This window comes from Eubalaena glacialis, chromosome 5 (genome assembly GCF_028564815.1).
Source record: "Eubalaena glacialis isolate mEubGla1 chromosome 5, mEubGla1.1.hap2.+ XY, whole genome shotgun sequence".
NCBI lineage: Eukaryota > Metazoa > Chordata > Mammalia > Artiodactyla > Balaenidae > Eubalaena > Eubalaena glacialis.
In genome coordinates this window covers 100702907-100720167 of record NC_083720.1, presented here as the reverse complement: position 1 = coordinate 100720167, position 17261 = coordinate 100702907, and the positions used below count along the sequence as shown (strand labels likewise).

Sequence of the window (17261 nt, the reverse complement as noted above, 5' to 3'; positions counted from 1 at the left end):
ATTATGCTAAGTGAAATAAGCCAGATGCAGAAAGACAAATACGGCATGATCTCACTTACATGTGGAATCTAAAATAGTTACCCTCATAGAGCAGAAAGAAGAATGGCTGGCAGGGTGTGTGGGGAAGAGAAAAGGGGAAGAGTTTAGTCAAGGGGTACAAGGTTTCACTTATGCAAGATGAACAATTTCTGGAGATCTAATGTATAACAATGCGACTATAATTAACAATACTATATTATATACTTGAAAGTTGCTAAGAGGGTAGACCTTAAGTGTTCTCACTATGGAAGGAAAGAAGGGAGGGAGGGAGGTAGGAAGTGAGAAAGGAGTGACTGAGTTGATGGATATGTTTATTAGCTTGATGGTGATTATTTCACAACGTATACACATACCAAATCATCAAGTTGTACATCTTAAATATATACAATTTTTATTTATCAATTATACCTCAATAAAGCTGGGAAAAAATTTAGTAGAATATGTAGGATCGATTGCAGGTGAGGGCTCAGCTGTAACTCCACCCCTTTTCTTTTATTCAAGAAAACATATTGAGCAATATGGGAAGAGTAGTGTTGTAGTAATTATATACATATATGTATAAAACAATATTATATAAACAAACAAATAGCAAACTCAGGTGCTCTAACAAACTTTTTGTGACCTTCCTCAAACTACTAACAACACAACAGTGAACCTTTGTCCAGGGTGAGAACCATCCATGAGACTAAAATTCAAGCTTAAGTACTAGAGTAAGTTAAGAATTTTAAAGTTCTAAAGCTGCACAGTCCGATACAGTAGCCTCGACCCACGTGAGGCTATAAATTTTAATTAACATTAAGCACAATTTAAAATCCAGTTCCTCAGTGTCACTAGCCACACTTCAAGTGCTCAACAGCCACATGTGGTTTGTGGCCACCATACAGGACGATGCAGCTCTGGAACATTTCCATCAGCACAGAGCGTTCCATTGGATGGCCCTGGGCTAAGGAATCTTGGAGAGGATCTAATCTAACTCTCTCATTTTACGAATTTAGAAGCTGAGACCTCATTTCATTCAAGTGACTTACTCAGTACTACACAGCTAGTAATTACAGAGCCAAAACCCGAACCAAGACACCCTGGCTTCTACCACGCAGTCATTTCCACTCCGACATGTCGTTGCCACCTAGGTGATGTGAGTGTGTCTTCCTTGCCAAGCACAGCTCTGGGTTCTCTCACAAGCATGCTCTCAGGTAACCCTCACACCAACCCTATGAGGTATATTATTATACAGACAACGAAATTGAGACTTGGCTGTTTAAAGTATCATATCTCAGGCCACACAGCAGGTATGTAGCAGAACCAGATTTAAACTCCAGGGCCTGGATCTTTCCACTGTGTTATACTGTATATAGTAAACACTCCACAATTTTAATTCTTCTTGAAAACTTTTTCTCCCTTTCACATGTGCTAAAAGTTAGTGCCTCATGATGCACTTTGTCAGCATTTGTGAGGAAAAGTATTCCAAGTAGGAAAATCCCAACACTCAACACTTTTGATCTGGGGAAGAAGAGAGGCTGTGTCCACCTTTGCTAAGTGTAACTGCTTTACAGCGACAGTAATAGCAGCTAACCTTTATGGAAGGTCACAAGCTAAGTGCTTCCTGCTGATCTCCTTTAACCTTCACAACAACCCTGCGAAGTACATCATTCATCTCCATTTTACAGATATAAAAACTGGAGAGTCCAACCATCCACCCCCAGGAAGAACCTATAAAGGAGATGTTTGCTTGTGGCGAGGCCAAAGGAAAGTGAAATTCTTTTTACTCAATATAGATAGAGAAGAACACGAGATAGGTGAAAACTTTGAAATAAAAAATCTGTTTTCCTCCTCACACTCAATGCCCCTGTCACAGTTAAACATATTAAGTAGGTAGCTTCCCTCTGAGGGATCCCTGATTTAACCCAGTCACACTCTCTCTTCCACTGTGGCTGACTTTGGAGAAAGTCCTGAGAGCCCAGGGGTGCAGCGATATTGTGGAGGAAGAAACACACCCCAAAATAGACTATGCAGTGTTTCTAAAGGTAGGGGACCTTCCTGGGTATTTTCTGACCTGAGGAATGGAAAGAAGAGAAAGGAGGGAAGACAGTGTTAAAGAAAGAAGAGAGACAGACAAAGTCAGTACATAACTGAGAGACGGCTACATGGGGCTTAGAACCCAATGACCCCAGAGTGTCTCCACGAGTCCACAGAGGTGTCAGAAGTTGGGAAACACAGCACATTGCTGGGGATTTGTGTGGGTACATATATATAATATAGCATGTACTATACGTTAAGATGGAATAACCCCTAAACCTTCCTTGCTTCATGTGGTGAATTTAGTGCATGCTAGTGTGGGAGAGCCTCAGCTAAACGGGAAGGGGTGAGCCAGGGACAGCTGGCTTTTGCAGGAGGTCAGGACAGAGACTGGCAGAGACAACTGCGTGACAGGTGCAGCAGGGAGGGGGTGGGCACATAGGGCTGATGGTAAAATAAGCTAGCCGTGCTCAGAGACAACAAGCAGACTGGCTTGGCTGTGAGAAACAGCATGCTCGGTGGAATGGCTTTAAAGTCAGACCCAGGTTGCAACGCCCTCTTCCTCTAGCACTGACTAGCTGTGTGATTTTTGAACAAGTGACTTAGAGTTTCTTAGCCTCAGGTTCCTGATCTGTAAAGACAGCGCCTACTTCCTGGGATTGTTGAGAGTATGAAATACATAGCAGGTGCCAAGTAACAGTTCCTTCCTCTTGTCCTTCTTCTTGGCTGGTAAAGAGGAATTTTGTTATTGCAGAAAAGCACATACCAGGCACTGCGTCTGGGTGTCTTCCCCACATTACCTCCTTTACTCTACAAAAACCCTTCAGGAGAGGCTCTATTTATCCCCATTTCACATAGGAGGCGATAGAGATTCGGGAAGGTTATGTAACTTGGTCACAGAGCTGGTTTGTAGCAGATGAGGAAGAATCAGAACAAGGTCCGTCGGCAAAAACCCTAATATGAAAAGATACATGCACCCCAGTGTTCATGGCAGCACTGTTTACAATAGCCGAGACATGGATGCAACCTAAATGTCCACCGACAGAGGAATGGATAAAAAAGATGTGGTACATATACACAATGGACTACTACTCAGCCATAAAAAAGAATGAAATAATGCTATTTGCAGCAACATGGATGGACCTAGAGGTTATCATACTAAGCGAAGTAAGTCAGACAGAGAAAGATAAGTATCATATGGTATCACTTATATGTGGAATCTAAAAAAATGATGCAAATGAACTTATTTACAAAGCAGAAATAGACTCAGACATATAAAACAAACTTATGGTTACCAAAGGTGGAGGGATAAACTAGAAGTTTGGGATTAACAGATACACACTACTATATATAAAATAGATAAACAACAGGAAACTACTGTATTGCATAGGGAACTATATTCAATATCTTGTATTAACCTATAATGGAAAAGTATCTGAAAAAGAATATATATATATATATATATAAATATATATATATATGTATAACAGAATCACTTTGCTATACACCTAGCTATATAGTTGTGCTATATAACACATCGTAAATCAACTATACTTCAATTAAAAAGAAAATTTTTTAAAGGTCTGTCAGACTACAGGGGCCCTGAATGAACCACTCTATCTGGCAGCTTCCCAGGCAACAAGTGATGAGATGGAAAAGGTATCAGTGGAAGGAATCCTCACAAGACAGGTTGAGAGTTAGCAACTAGCAGCCAGAGCCTAGATCTGTGTTCTCATTTGCTTGGTATGTTTCATAGAATTCTGGGTAAAGCTGGTGCTTTGCCATTTTCAACCAGACCCACTTTCCACTTCTGGTTACTCACCTGAGTGATGAAGGAAGCACAAGAACTTCAATCCCTGCCTCACTCTCCCCACCTATAAAATGGAGAGTTTGGACTACATGATCTCCAAAGTCACTCCCAGCTCTAAAATGCACGTGGGTAGAATTTACAGGGTTTGGGACTGGGACACCATGCCACTATCCTCAAAGCCAGCCCCTGGCTGTGATGCCTCTTACCATAGAAATCTTCTCACCCAAGGAGCTGTTTAATCAGAGAAGCCTAGAACAGTATATAAATGTTCTTAAACTTTGTATTTTAATTCAAAATACATAAATGCACATTCATTTAATTTCACTGATGCAGGTGCAGTGCTTTTCTTCAAGACCAGGCCGTGTAGCGAGAGAGCAGAGATGAATTATTCATACAATTAGCTATGGCCACAATGCATCATCCCCACTTCCAGTCTGAAGTTCCTTAAAATGGAAAGAGAACTTCAAGTGGTTGCAAATAAATCTGAATGCAGAATCTCTCTGGACTTTTGTGCTTTTCCCCCAGTCTTTTATAGTTGTTTCTCTCATACTTAATTTGACAGCAAATTTTCAGTGACTCACCTCTATGGAGTCTTTTTTTAAAGTATTCAACATAGTTTCCCTAGAAACAAATGCTATTTCTTTTCATATTCCCATTTCAGCAGTTTAATTAAACTATAAGTCAGGTTTTGTCATTCTTCTGCTCTAGCTCCTCCAATGGCTCACCCACCTGATTGAAAGGACAAGCTAAAGTCCATAGAAGGACACGCTGCTCTGTCACTGCCAACCTCTCTGACCTCACCTCCTGCCATCCTCCCCCTGGATCACGTGCTCCAGCCACAATGACCTCCAAGTACTTCTTCAAATGGCCAAGCAAGCTCCCACTTCAGACTTTACACTTGCTCTTCCTCCCTGTGGAATTCTCTTCCCCTGGATATCCAAGGGGCAAGCTCTTATAGTGCCCTTCAGGTCTTTCTTCAAATGTCACCTTACTTTCTCAGGGAGCCCTTCCCTATCCCCTTATTTCAAGAGGCCACCCTTGTCCCCTATTCAGCCTTTTCTACCTCCCCACCCCCATACTGTTTTCCTCCTTAGCACTAATCTGACATTCTAAATATTTTATTCATTAGAATTCGAGCTTCATGAAGGCAAGGATTTTGCCTGTTTGTTCACGGGTGCATTCCCAGTGCCTAGAATAGCAGGTCCAGAGTTGTCACTCAATAAATATTTGTTTAATAATAATCTTTATTATTGTAGTAAATGTATTGTCTTTCTGCCTGAGTCGCATATCCACAATCACAAGTACATCAGGCTAGAGGAGGTGTAGGAACAAACATAGCAGAGTCTTGGTAAGCAAAGAAGGCAACTAGAGGGGCCAGGAGTGTGCTAGCGCCCACTCGTTTAACTTGATCGAACCAAACTGACCTCTCCCAGTACTTGATGCTTTCGTATTCAAATGTACAATACCATGCTGCCATGTCAAACATAGAAGGTAGTCTAGCCACTTTCTTCAGATTCAGGAGAACAACAGAAAGAAGACAGGTTGTTTTGTTCTGGTCCACCCCTTTAATGGTCAATTACCTTTAGCAAACCTCTCTCTCTCTCATCCTTGGTTCTTCATTAAAAAGGGGGAGAGTATAAAATAATACATGACCTGCCTATTTCACTGATCTGCTGTATGTATCAGGTAGATCGATAGCTATGAAAATATATTGAAAAGCTACAAAGGACTCTACACAATAAGCAATTTTCTTTGTATTAAAATGGACAACTAGGGCTTCCCTGGTGGCGCAGTGGTTGAGAATCTGCCTGCCAATGCAGGGGACACGGGTTCGAGCCCTGGTCTGGGAGGATCCCACATGCCGTGGAGCAACTAGGCCCGTGAGCCACAACTACTGAGCCTGCGCGACTGGAGCCTGTGCTCCGCAACAAGAGAGGCTGTGACAGTGAGAGGCCCGCGCACCGCGATGAAGAGTGGCCCCCACTTGCCGCAACTGGAGAAAGCCCTCGCACAGAAACGAAGACCCAACACAGCCATAAAAATAAATTAAAAAAAAAAAAAAAAAGAAACACCTGCTTAAAAAAAAAAAAGGACAACTAACTTGTCTATAATATCTACTACAGCTCCCCAAAACTGATGATGTACTTTATAGCACTTTGATTTTAAAATGATTCCTAAAATGTATTAAAGAATAAACAGAAGGAAGAGTAGTCTTTTAAGGGCATGGAATGGGAAAGAGAGTGGAAAATGGCTTTCACCTCATTCTTTAACAGAAAAATATAAGGAAGGAAAAAACACATAAATCTCCAGAGCAGTAACTATATTACATAAAGTTCAGATTCAAGAATATTACTGTGAACATCTACAATTATCTAGACTCTCAGATATTTCAAATATTTCTCATCTATTTCAACACCACAAGGACAATCCAAGATGACATATTGGTATCACACATGTCAATAGCGGGTTGGGATGTAAATGAGCAAACCCGTTCCAACCATCTGAGTTTTGTTTTTATTACAGGATTTATTAACCTAAAATAAAAAAATGGTGAAGAATGACTTGTCACACCACTTATTAGAGTTGATGGAGTGTAGACGGTCTTTTCAATAGGCTTTTAACACACTGTTATGCACCATAGTACATTATTAATGAAAAGAAATGCAGGAATCTTGCATCAGCTTTTCCCCCAAGTGATCCTGACATTAAATTCAAAATCAATTCTCCTCTACGTGGCAAAGGATCAGAGATAAAATGTTAAATTGTTTGTTACCAAAACTTAAAAGTATAATTCAAAGCAACAGTCAGGATCGTCCATATTGTACTCAATAATTGTATTTTTTTTTGGAGGGGGGGTTCAAAGGAAGAAGCAAACAAATTGTTTGGAAGATAAACAAATTGTGCCCTAGTTCATATCTGACAAAAGAATGGGATCTAATTTTCTCTCTGATTGAAAGAACTCACAAGACAGCCATGGAATGCAAATTGGTGTTGGGTGTTTGAACTTCTCTTCCAACCCCTGAGTATCTGAATGGAACTAATTCACTCTGGAAAAGGTATTAAGTAATTGAGCATGACTGTGCCAGGATGAGGGATAATCCTCAAACTGAGAAGGAAAATAAATACATTTTACAATGACAGGGTCACCTCACTCACTCAGTAACCTCAATCAAGCATTTTACATTCAAAAAAAATGAACCAAATATATGAAGAATGACCTACCGCCAACAAGGAACCCTGATAGACACAAGCACCTGTGGGGAAAAAACAAAACAAGAATTAAAAGGGATGCATAATAGACCAATAGGCACTGCCCTGGCCAAAGTACACTAAAACTGCATCTACGTGCATCATAATCAGCAAACTGTGCTTTTTCCAAAAGCTTGAGGATTCTGCCCCTGGGGAAATAATCCCGTACACCAAAACAACATTTCTTGGACATGCACGAGGGAAAGAATTATTAAAACTCATTATTTGAATTTTAAAATAAATGTATGTATAACGACATGATATAAATACACTGGTGTATTTTCCTATATGACAAATCAGCAAAGCCTTCCTAATCCACTCCCAATTTACTTATCCAGGCTTCTCTGCCACTCTTTGCTTACACAAATTCTCCAGTCCAACCCAAGAGGCCAACTTAGGATCCCACGGTAATGCTTTCGTATGCCAATGCCTTTACTCATTTTTGTTTCCTGCAGGAGATGCATTTGGTCTAATCAATTTCCTTGAACTTGATCCCATCTCCTTCATGGAGCTTTCCAGCCCACAAAATTATGCTTTTTCTAAACCAATTTTTGAACAGCACAGCAGGTGTTGATTTAACCTATAAACATGCAGGCAGTGTGCTAACAATACTAGCTCAGAAACAGGCTGCAAAGCAGACTGAAATAGCATACACACACCAAGACAGAGCACACCTTGACAATGTGCCGCACTTAATGTCCAAAGAGGGAAGGACACATTTTACTACAGTGCTTGGACGCCAACAGATCATTCGTGAAGTCTCAGTACTATTAACTTCTCAGGAAAGGACTGGTCTACCTTATCTACTAATAATGGAATTAAGAACAGTATTCAAAGAAAAGGAGATGGTTATTTACACTTGGGGTTTGAATCAAAGATCTCCATGGGCAAATTTATTGAAATGACTTTTTGTGCCCTTGAAATTCAAATAAGAATAACTTGAGATAAAATCTTGGGGGGAAATTCTTCCTGACTTATTTTTAAGAAATTCTGTTCCAAAGACAGTATTTCAGTCTATGGTATATCATAAGAAAGGAGATATAGATATAGATATATATAGATACAGATATATATGTATATATAAACACATATATGGATATAGATATATATAAAATAATATGACATGTGGATATGGATATATATAAAATAATCGTATATAGGTACATAAATATATATCAACACAATGCAATTCCTAAATTATGTAAATGGACTTATTTAATTACTTCTCACGTTTAAAAGTTAAACATAAAGATCATCACTTAGGTACAATTTAACAAAATTTAACCTTTAGAATAAACAAACAAAATTTAACCTTTAGATAAAACCATCCTCAAGTAATTTTATTACCCTCCTCCATAGCACTACCCTCCAAAGGCCAGTAAACTTTCAAAGCTCCAAAAGGAATCAGTACCTTAAGATGTATCCAAGTACTCATATCAAAACCCATTTCTGGAAATTTAGACAGATGTTATAAAATCACGGTAACATGAAAAAATAAAGCAGCATTGAGTGTGGCATCACAAACACTTGGTTAAGCCAAACATCTGCTAGAAACTCGAGTCAAAACTATGTGTAACTGCTGATAAATTCTATCATTAGAAAAGGGAAATAACTCAATTTGGGTCGCTCTAGGATGTACAATTCTAAAAGAAATAAGCCTTGGCCTCTGAGGGCTTTCCTAAAACACAACATCTCTACCCAAAAGGCAGCTGCAGAAACGAGTCCCCATTAACACAGCTTCCAAAACCTCATTGCTTCCCTGTAGAAAAAAAGAAAGCATTCCACTGTGATGCCCAGTCCCATCAAACATTCATCACCACCCAATGCCAGATGCAATCCTCCAAAGCAAGCATATTTCTCCCACACTGGCACAAGCTTCACACCCACCAGCAGACTAAGTCGGGAGGTTTGTTGGCATTGGGTGCTAGGTGCAGCTTCTGGTTCTGCCTTTTCACTAATCGATCAACTCATATACTTTGGAAAACAAAGTTACTCTCTCCACTCATCACTTTTTTTCTTAAGGAGCACTGGAATGATTGCAACTCTACCTGAAGTTTCGATGTGGGCTTTATTTGAACTTGAAACTCCAGCTTAAGGGGAATTCTAACTGATGATGCAGACCTAGAAGGAGAAACAGGCCTTCTTCAAGGGAAAACAGGAAAAATAAGAGACCAAGAACTTTGCCAGTTTCAGGGTATGGAATACAGCTGAGATGGCAGGTAATTTAAGTTCTGACACCTGTGAGAAAGTGCATAAAGTTGTGCAGGGTGAAGGGATCACATAGTGCCAAGAAGGAAGCTGAGATCTTGAGACCTTCCTCCTGTGGTTGGCGCCTTTCTTGCAGGTCACGTAGGCAAAATGTCACCTCATATTCATTTTTAGGCCCTTTGGCACATTAGAATGTACTCTATGATGAGACACCTGTACAAAATCTGAAGTTTTCAGAGGAAATTTGAGATATAATTTGCACCAGTACTCACATCCTGAAACTATTCACTATGGAAACCCTACCTGATAACGTGAGTAAATTAGAGAAGTTAAATCTAAGTCACAAAATGCCAGACCCATTTGTTCAAAGAAATAGTGGCACATATGAAGAAATTTGGAAAGCATGGTCTCACAAAAACATGACTCACTAGGAACAAGCAGCCACAAGTTGGCATTTAAATGTTCAAGCTTTATTTTGTGCTATAATTCAGCATATGGCTTGTACACTGTGGAATAGTTAAAAGAGAATCCTTTTCTGGACTGACAGGACAGCTCCTGTCCTGATTATTGTCAACCAGGAGTCAGATCAATCGAGTAGTTAAAACAAAAATGGGCCAACTGTTTTTGAACTAGTGTAAGATTTGGCACACGACTCCAACTGTGCCATGTGGTAGTCCCCTCCCCTCTCCTGAGCCAAGTGGTGGACAGTATTTTATGACTACTCATATCTGAGTAAAATTGAGCAATATTACCACTCAAGTCCACAACAGTGAATACAGATGACCGTGCTCTCACTAAAGGATTTATTTGCAGAGGGTAACACCCAGAATCCCATCCCCAGAGGAGAAGAGAAATGCAATATGATGGAAATAAGAGCCTATGACAATACAACACCCTTTATTTCCACTAGCTGGTAGTTGCAAAAGCCAAAAGATGCAGAGTTGCAATTATTCAATATTGGGAAACCCACCAAGGACCAACGTTTACATGTCCCTACTGCTACCTTACCTATATTAATGATTTCCAGGTATGCAAACTCCTTGAGGGCAGGTATTATTATTATTTTTTTGATGTCTATATGTCCTTACCAGACATAACCTAATAACCTGATATATAAGCTATCAATAAAGATTTGTGGACTGAAAGAATGTAGAGATAGGCTATTTTTTCCCATCCAATGTCCTTCCTTCCTTAACATTGAGTTTTTTTTTTTTGTTTTTTTTTTTTATGCAGTATACATTTTATTACTTTGTACTAATACAGTCTCATATTACAAAGGCAATTTAGTGGAAGAATGTTTCTTTTGATATTTGAATAATCTGAAAGAACACAAACAGAACTATACATAAAAAAATACTCATTTTGATAACAATAACAACAAAAAAAGACAAGTTAAACAACAAAAAAATTTTCCTTTCTTACAGGTGGACATTGAAGTGGACCTAATTCGGTTTTCTTTTTAAAAGCCTCCAAAGACAAAAGCAGCTTAAAATCTAATTAAAATGAATAAAAAATGTTTACTAAATTACTGGTCTCCGGCACCATTTTCTGTTTTCTGTTGTTTTGATGCAGGTTCTTCTTTGTCTGTTTCTTCTCTTGCTCTTTTTACTGGTCTAGATGCACCATTTTCATCATGTTCATCATCTCTATCAAATTTAGTTTTCTTGCCCTGAAACTGTACTTTTCCTTTAGCAGACCCAATCTGGGCGGCTTTATTTCCCTTTCCTTTTCCTTTAAATCTGCGACCTTTTGACTTCCATTTGTTTAGGGATTCTTGTTGATCTTCTATTATTTTTTTCAATGCTTCTTTTTCCACATCTCCTTCTAGTACTTCCCAGGTGACCTCTTTGTTCCTTAATTGTAGGTTACCATTATTTGCGTCTTTTGCTTTATCCAGTGCTTCCTTAGCTTTTTCTTTAAACAGAATTATTCCCTCTTTGGCTCCTCTGACAAAGTCTATCCATTTTATTTCACCATGATTTGAGAAAAGGATATGCAAATCTTCTCTACACGTCTGATCATCTAAGTCCCCCGAGAATTTCAGCAAGCAGCCAATCTTTTCTTCTAGAGATTTCATTTCAGCATTTTCTGCTAACTTTTGTTTTTCTTCTTGCTCTTGTTTAGCTCGTAATTTAGCTTCGATTTTATTTTGCTTTCTTTCTTCATTTTTTTTTGCAAAGTAATCTTCCTTGAAAAGTATTAGCAGGTCTGTGTCTTTGTACTTCTGGCCAGGGGTCTCGACAAACTTCTTAGCAGATTCAATGGTATCAAATACAGCAAATATTGATCCCTTAAATGCTTTGTGCAATGTTCTTCTCATCTGAATATTTAGTACCTGACCTTTATCTTCCAACCATTCTTTTATGTCATCAAGGGTTGCATCAATTGGGAAGCCTTTAATATAAACAGATCTGTTTTTTACATCATTTTTATACTCATCAGTCACTTCAGGGAGGGGTTTGCTTGGAGATCTTCTAATTTTAGTTTTATCTTCACTTATTTCCATGAGTTCCGCCTTTGATTTGCTCAATGCTTCTACTATTACATTAAAGTCTGTTGTTAGACGGTTTAACCTATTAAATTTTATCATTATCTCCAAAGGTACCCAGCCTTCATCCAGTTTGATCTGTTCCTTTAAAAATTTGTCGCGTGGCAAATTGAAGTCACCAAAATAATACTCGATTTGATGACAGATTTTGGCCTCCAGAGCAGCCATTTTTTCATTATCACCATTTTCTGCCATTCTGGCTATCTTTAAGTTTTCGGTCCCACAGAGACGCGCCACAGGGTCACTAACAGCGACAGCAACGTCTCCACTCCCGAGCGCCGCCAGCTTGCCCAACGCGCCTAAAGAAGATGGGGGTTAACATTGAGTTTTAAGCACTGAATCCTACACAGAAGGAACTCTTCTACCAAGAGTGGAACAAAATATGCTGATCCACCCATAAATAAAACACTCTGTCTATCAAATGATCCTTTTCAGTATATTCTGCTAACGGCATTTAAAGGAAAAAGACTGGAAGATTGTAAGTTTGGCTAAAGTCACATGGGGAGTGATGGACATAGACTAGAACTCAGTTCTCGTAACCAATTCAAGACTCTTTATCCACAGCCGACATGTTCTATCCAGTGTAACTTCACAGGATTTCCACGGGTCGACACAACTCAAGATGTACTTCTCCAGAAACACATCTGATTCAGAAAGCAGCCATGTTTGCTAGAAGTTTCTCTGTGACTTGTTGATTTTATTAAGTTCTCAAATCACCGTAGTTTGTCAGCTTAGTGATATAAGAACATGTAAAATAACATTGCCAATAACCTGCTTGTAAACCTTCATTTTTCTTTTAATAATTAAAATAAAATTCAGAACTAGAAAGATGCAACTGACCAAAAATAAGGCAGCAAATACTGATCATTTTTTTTTTTTCTATGCTGGATGATTAGCAGAAGTATTTTAGAGCTATCACCTAGCCAGCTTCTGCATTTGGTGAATAACAGACCACAGCCCAAAGAAGTTAGGTGGTTCATTCAAGGTCACACAGCAACAGTCTAAGCTTAATTTGAAATGTGATTTGGCAATACTCATTCACCTGACCAAATTTTTTTTAGCACCTATTGTGTACCAGGAGCTGAGTTGGAAGTATAACAACCAGGAGCCATCCTAAGCCCTCCATGAGCACACAGTTAAGTGAGGAAGATTGTATCTTTATCAGCTAAAATTATAGAATTATTAACTGGTGTACCAGAAACATATATGACATGCTCTCTGAGCATTGAGAAGAAAACAACAAATTCTGCCATGGCCTGGACAGCAACAGTATCACACAGTAGGTCGCGTCAAGAGACCCACACATGTGAATGCTTCTTTTCCATTTTTAAAAATCATTGCCAAGGCTAATAATAAAAACTTGAGGAAATCTCTAATATCCTTAAGCTCTCCATTCTTGACCTCAATGCTCTTATTTTTAAGAGAAAAAGAAAACCCTGACAGAACCAAATCAAAGGACTCATCAGATGACAGCTGATTTTTTGGCTGTGGGACTGTTATCATTTAATTAATTTAATGAGATTATGTGAAGTGCTTAGCATAGTGCCAGGCAAATAGTACAGTGCTCAGTAAATGTCCATATTCATTCATTCATTCATTCATTCATTCATTATTAGGTAAGCATCATTATGACTTGGATGGAAACTCTCAGATATCTATGAATCCAAGTTGTGGGATGATTCTAGAATGTTCTGAAGGTGGGATGAAAGAGTAAGAAGCAAAGTTTCCAAAGAATCTTTGGAGGAATAGCGCCCCTCGCGCCCTACACTCCTCCCCCATCAGAAGACTGTGGACGTTTTTAAACTTTGCCCTTTTTGTCAACCAGTCTTCCAGAGAGCGAACCCTGCAGGCCCTTAGTAATAATGGCTTTTGTAATTTCAAGAGATTTGCTTCTGAAAAGCAAATCTCTTACATCATTCCAACTGCCCCCTGGTGAGCTATCGGCGACAGCCAGCACGTTTTCCGCGTTGCTGGGACACGATCCTAAATAGGAAACTGCCACCACCAAGTGCAAACGTAATTTTTCTGTCTCAAATTCACATTTGGGTGGCCTAGGTTGACTCTCCCATGTGCTTTACTACAATTAAGCCCTATACGTTTTATTGTCTTTTAAGTTTGCATACACACGCACACATAAAATAAAGACACGGTTCTACAGGTTATGCCCTGTTTGAAAAAGGCTGCACAGGCCCCAGACCTGCTCTTCCCGGGGATGATACACACTTGACATAATTCCCGGGAGGGTGCGGGCTGGCGGTCTCTCCACCCACGGGAAAGTCCCCACTGCCGTGCGTTTCCAAAGCCACCGCCACTTTCTCCCGGGAAGCTAGCTAGGAAAAGGCCGCTGCTCAGGTGGCTGCAGGTGGGTCCGAGCAGGGCTGTGTCCTCCTCGGGGGCTGCCGCTGCCCCCAGTCCCACGCCCGGGTCCGCACCCGAGCGGAGAAGGCGCCCCGCCCCGCGCCCGCGACGGCCGCGGCTGCGGCTCTGATTTGCCGCGGGCCAGGTGAACTCTTCTTCCCGCAGCTGGATGAATAATGAATGGAGCCGGGAGGGGAAGCCGAGAGCCCTGCGCGGTAGATTAAGCCGTCTTCCTCAGCCCGCCGGCTCCCTTCCCCCTCCCTAAGCACCCGCTAGGCGACTTTCCTCGAGACTCGGAGCAGGTGGGAGCTCACGCCGCCTCGCGTCCCCGGGCCCGCCATCCTAGGACCCCCAAACTCTTGATTTCCTTATCGATTCATTTACTTGCCTGAGCTCACATTGCTCTTGCTATCATGGCGACAACTCCCCCAGTCTCCTTCTTTCTCACCCCCAGCTCCAGGGTTTTACACGTAGGTTGGAGCCTCGGAGGAAAACTGGGAGGCAGGGGGCGAAGTCAGAGAACGGAGCTAAACTCTTATTAACCACTTCTTTTCTGGGGAAGAGGCAGGCTCGAGTCTCTCTGTACTGGGGAGATTTCTTGTAGTGCGATTGAATTGTCTACTTCCAGAACACGCTCTAAGCACCTTATAAAATCTTAATTGGACTTTACGGGTAGACTCATTGGCGGAAGGAGGGAGGGCGAGAAGAGGGTTTTAAGGTGCCGGATTTTATTTTTCATAGGAGCATAAGTATTTTTACACAGGTAATTGCAATTGTTCACTCCTCACCTACGCTCCATGTAGATGCTTTCCATTCGGGGGCACCGGGGAAGTGGGAAGAAAGAGAATCCAATTTCAGAGATGGCACCTCGGTCGGCCACCCACCCACCCACCCAAATGCACTCAGGGCAGAGAGGGAGGAGGGAGTGGGGCTTGTGATCTGCATACAAAACAATCAGGAGTTGGAATCTTCTCACAAAAAGCCCCCTCTAGTTCCACGGCCACCCACCCACCCATCCCCAAAAAACTTCCATCTGACCCACAATGCCATACACCCGCTGAGCTTTTTAAAAAGCACGATCTCACACACACACACACACACACACACACACACACACACGGCACCGCTCTCTCACCTTCAGAATGATGAGGCAATACTGCAAATTCCGCCAATGCTAGGGCCACCCCGAGCCACACTTTGAAGACACTCATTGCCGCCTCTGCACCCACGCTGGACAAGCCCAGCCTTCAGCATCCAAGAACCAGTTCTCGGCCAAAACGCAGCCGTCGGCGCCCCGGGCTAGGCGCCCCGAGAGCGGGGTGCGACGGGCGGCGGGCGGCGGGCGGTCACCTCCGGGGAAATGAGGCGGTGGACGGGCGAGAGCGACACTCTCGTGGCGGGGGGGAGGGGGAGGGATTCAATTCACTCACTGCCGGGCGGAGAGCGCGCCTAGCTCTCCAGCAGAGCAGGGCGCCAACGTCGGCTGAGCTCGGGAGAATAAAAGAGGAGGCAGGGCTCAGTGACCCGCGGCCAAGGCTCGCCGGAAAGTTGCCCGTCACCAGCAGAATGGATCTCCCAGCATTTCCCGCAGGCCGGACCCGCCCGCTCCCGGGTCTCCAACCGTGGAGATCCCGGAGCAGGTTCCTCGGCAGCAGCTTTCTAAAGTTCGCTTGACACTCGCAGCGTCGGCCGAGGGGGTCGCCAGGAGCCCCAAAAGACCCACCCACTCCTCCTTCTGGGCTGGGCCACCCGGCTCGGCGGACCTCAGCCACCCGGGGCGGCTCGCGGGAAACTTCGTGCTGCGCTGCGGGCGGCTCGTGGGACTCGCCGGCTCTGCAGCCCCACGCCGCCGCCTCGGGCTGGGCTCCCTGCCGCAGACTCCGCGAAAGCTTCTGAGGAAAGCCGGGGGCGGCAGCGCAGGGAACTCCGCCGCTACTTTCCCGCCCCCGCCGCTGGCCCGGGCGAGGAGCGCTGCGGGGCGTGGCTCGCTCGGCGCCAGCGGCCACCTCCGCCCCGTGCGCCCCGAGCCGGTCTGCTGGGTCGAGGTGCGATTATGGGAGCGAAGGAGTAGCCATGATTCCAAATGCAGCGAGGAAAATGCTAGAGAGCCTGGAAAGGACTTCCGAACTAGAGCCACTCGACCAGAGAGCCCGGAAACGCACAAAATAAGGCCCCCCTCTGGAACCCCGCGTTTAAAGGACACATGCTCCGCCTTCCTCCGCCTCCCCCCCCGCCACCCACCCTTCCTCTCTCCTTTGCTCGGTGTGAAAATGGACCCAGAGACTCGGAGCTTTTGCAAAAGATTCCAGAGAGTCACGTGGAAAGGGGAGAAGCGAGGAGGGGGGAGTGAGGAGAGGCCGAGAGAGCAACCTGATCCCCTTATTCTTTCTGCTGGAGTTCGGATTGCCTTTGTCTGGGGCGGCATCAAAAGTGGTCACACCAGGGAGGGTTGGAGGGGAAGATGGCGTTGTCCTGGCTCCTGCACAGCCTAGGGACCCGCGAACCGGATCCACAGCCCTCACTTGGGAGGGGGTATGCCCACATTCAAGGACTCCAGCGCTACTCCCCCCCCCCACACACACACACACCCCGCCACTCTGGCTGCACTAAGAGAGTGAGGCAGATCTGATCCATCTTCCTCGCTCTGAGACCATCAGGTCGTCGCATCGTGGGTTTACCAGCAGCCTGGGAGGACCTCGGTGTGTGTGTCCTAGGCGAGGCCTCCCACCACGAATGCACCTTTCCCTCTCCCTGAGAGAGGCTGTCAGTGGAACACTACGCAGCCTCTGCGTGGTGGCTCCAGCTGCGCCCCCAAATGCCAAAGACTGGGAAGTAAATGTCAGGGCAGCGCACACTGGGGCATGCCCTTGAAGAGTGGAGGTCTTGATTCCTGGTCAGGACTGAGTGCCGGCAGCTATTTTTTATAGGACCAAATAAAAATAGGACCAAATTTTTTTTTATAGAACCAGCTATTTTTGGATTATGAGTGGCCCAGAGAAGAGACGTCCTGGGTCTCTCAGTTGACCTCAGGTG

The 17261-nt window shown here is 43.1% G+C and overlaps 2 protein-coding genes across 4 annotated transcripts in view; both read right to left on the bottom strand.

Moving 5' to 3' along the window:
• Window positions 1-16192, bottom strand: part of FRAS1 (Fraser extracellular matrix complex subunit 1) — a 463649-nt gene extending 447457 nt beyond the window's left edge. For 2 of the 3 annotated variants that reach the window (XM_061192399.1, XM_061192400.1), the window contains exons 1-2: window positions 15364-16191; window positions 7088-7119 (exon numbers count right to left, since the gene is read on the bottom strand). In XM_061192399.1, the coding sequence (XP_061048382.1) occupies window positions 7088-7119; window positions 15364-15439 (108 nt within the window). In that variant the 5' untranslated portion in view covers window positions 15440-16191. Of the gene's footprint in view, window positions 1-7087; window positions 7120-15363 lie in introns of all 3 variants that reach the window. The other variant, XM_061192401.1, reaches the window with a different exon arrangement.
• Window positions 10558-12172, bottom strand: LOC133092267 (lupus La protein homolog). Its single transcript, XM_061191514.1, has one exon. It carries the CDS (start codon window positions 12063-12065, stop codon window positions 10848-10850), a length of 1218 nt encoding a protein of 405 aa, XP_061047497.1. The 5' UTR covers window positions 12066-12172; the 3' UTR covers window positions 10558-10847.
• Window positions 16193-17261: the final 1069 nt, after the last annotated feature.

Excerpts from the sequence above, each read along its gene's own strand:
- LOC133092267 (XM_061191514.1), bottom strand. The coding sequence starts at position 12,065 with ATGGCAGAAAATGGTGATAATGAAAAAATGGCTGCTCTGGAGGCCAAA.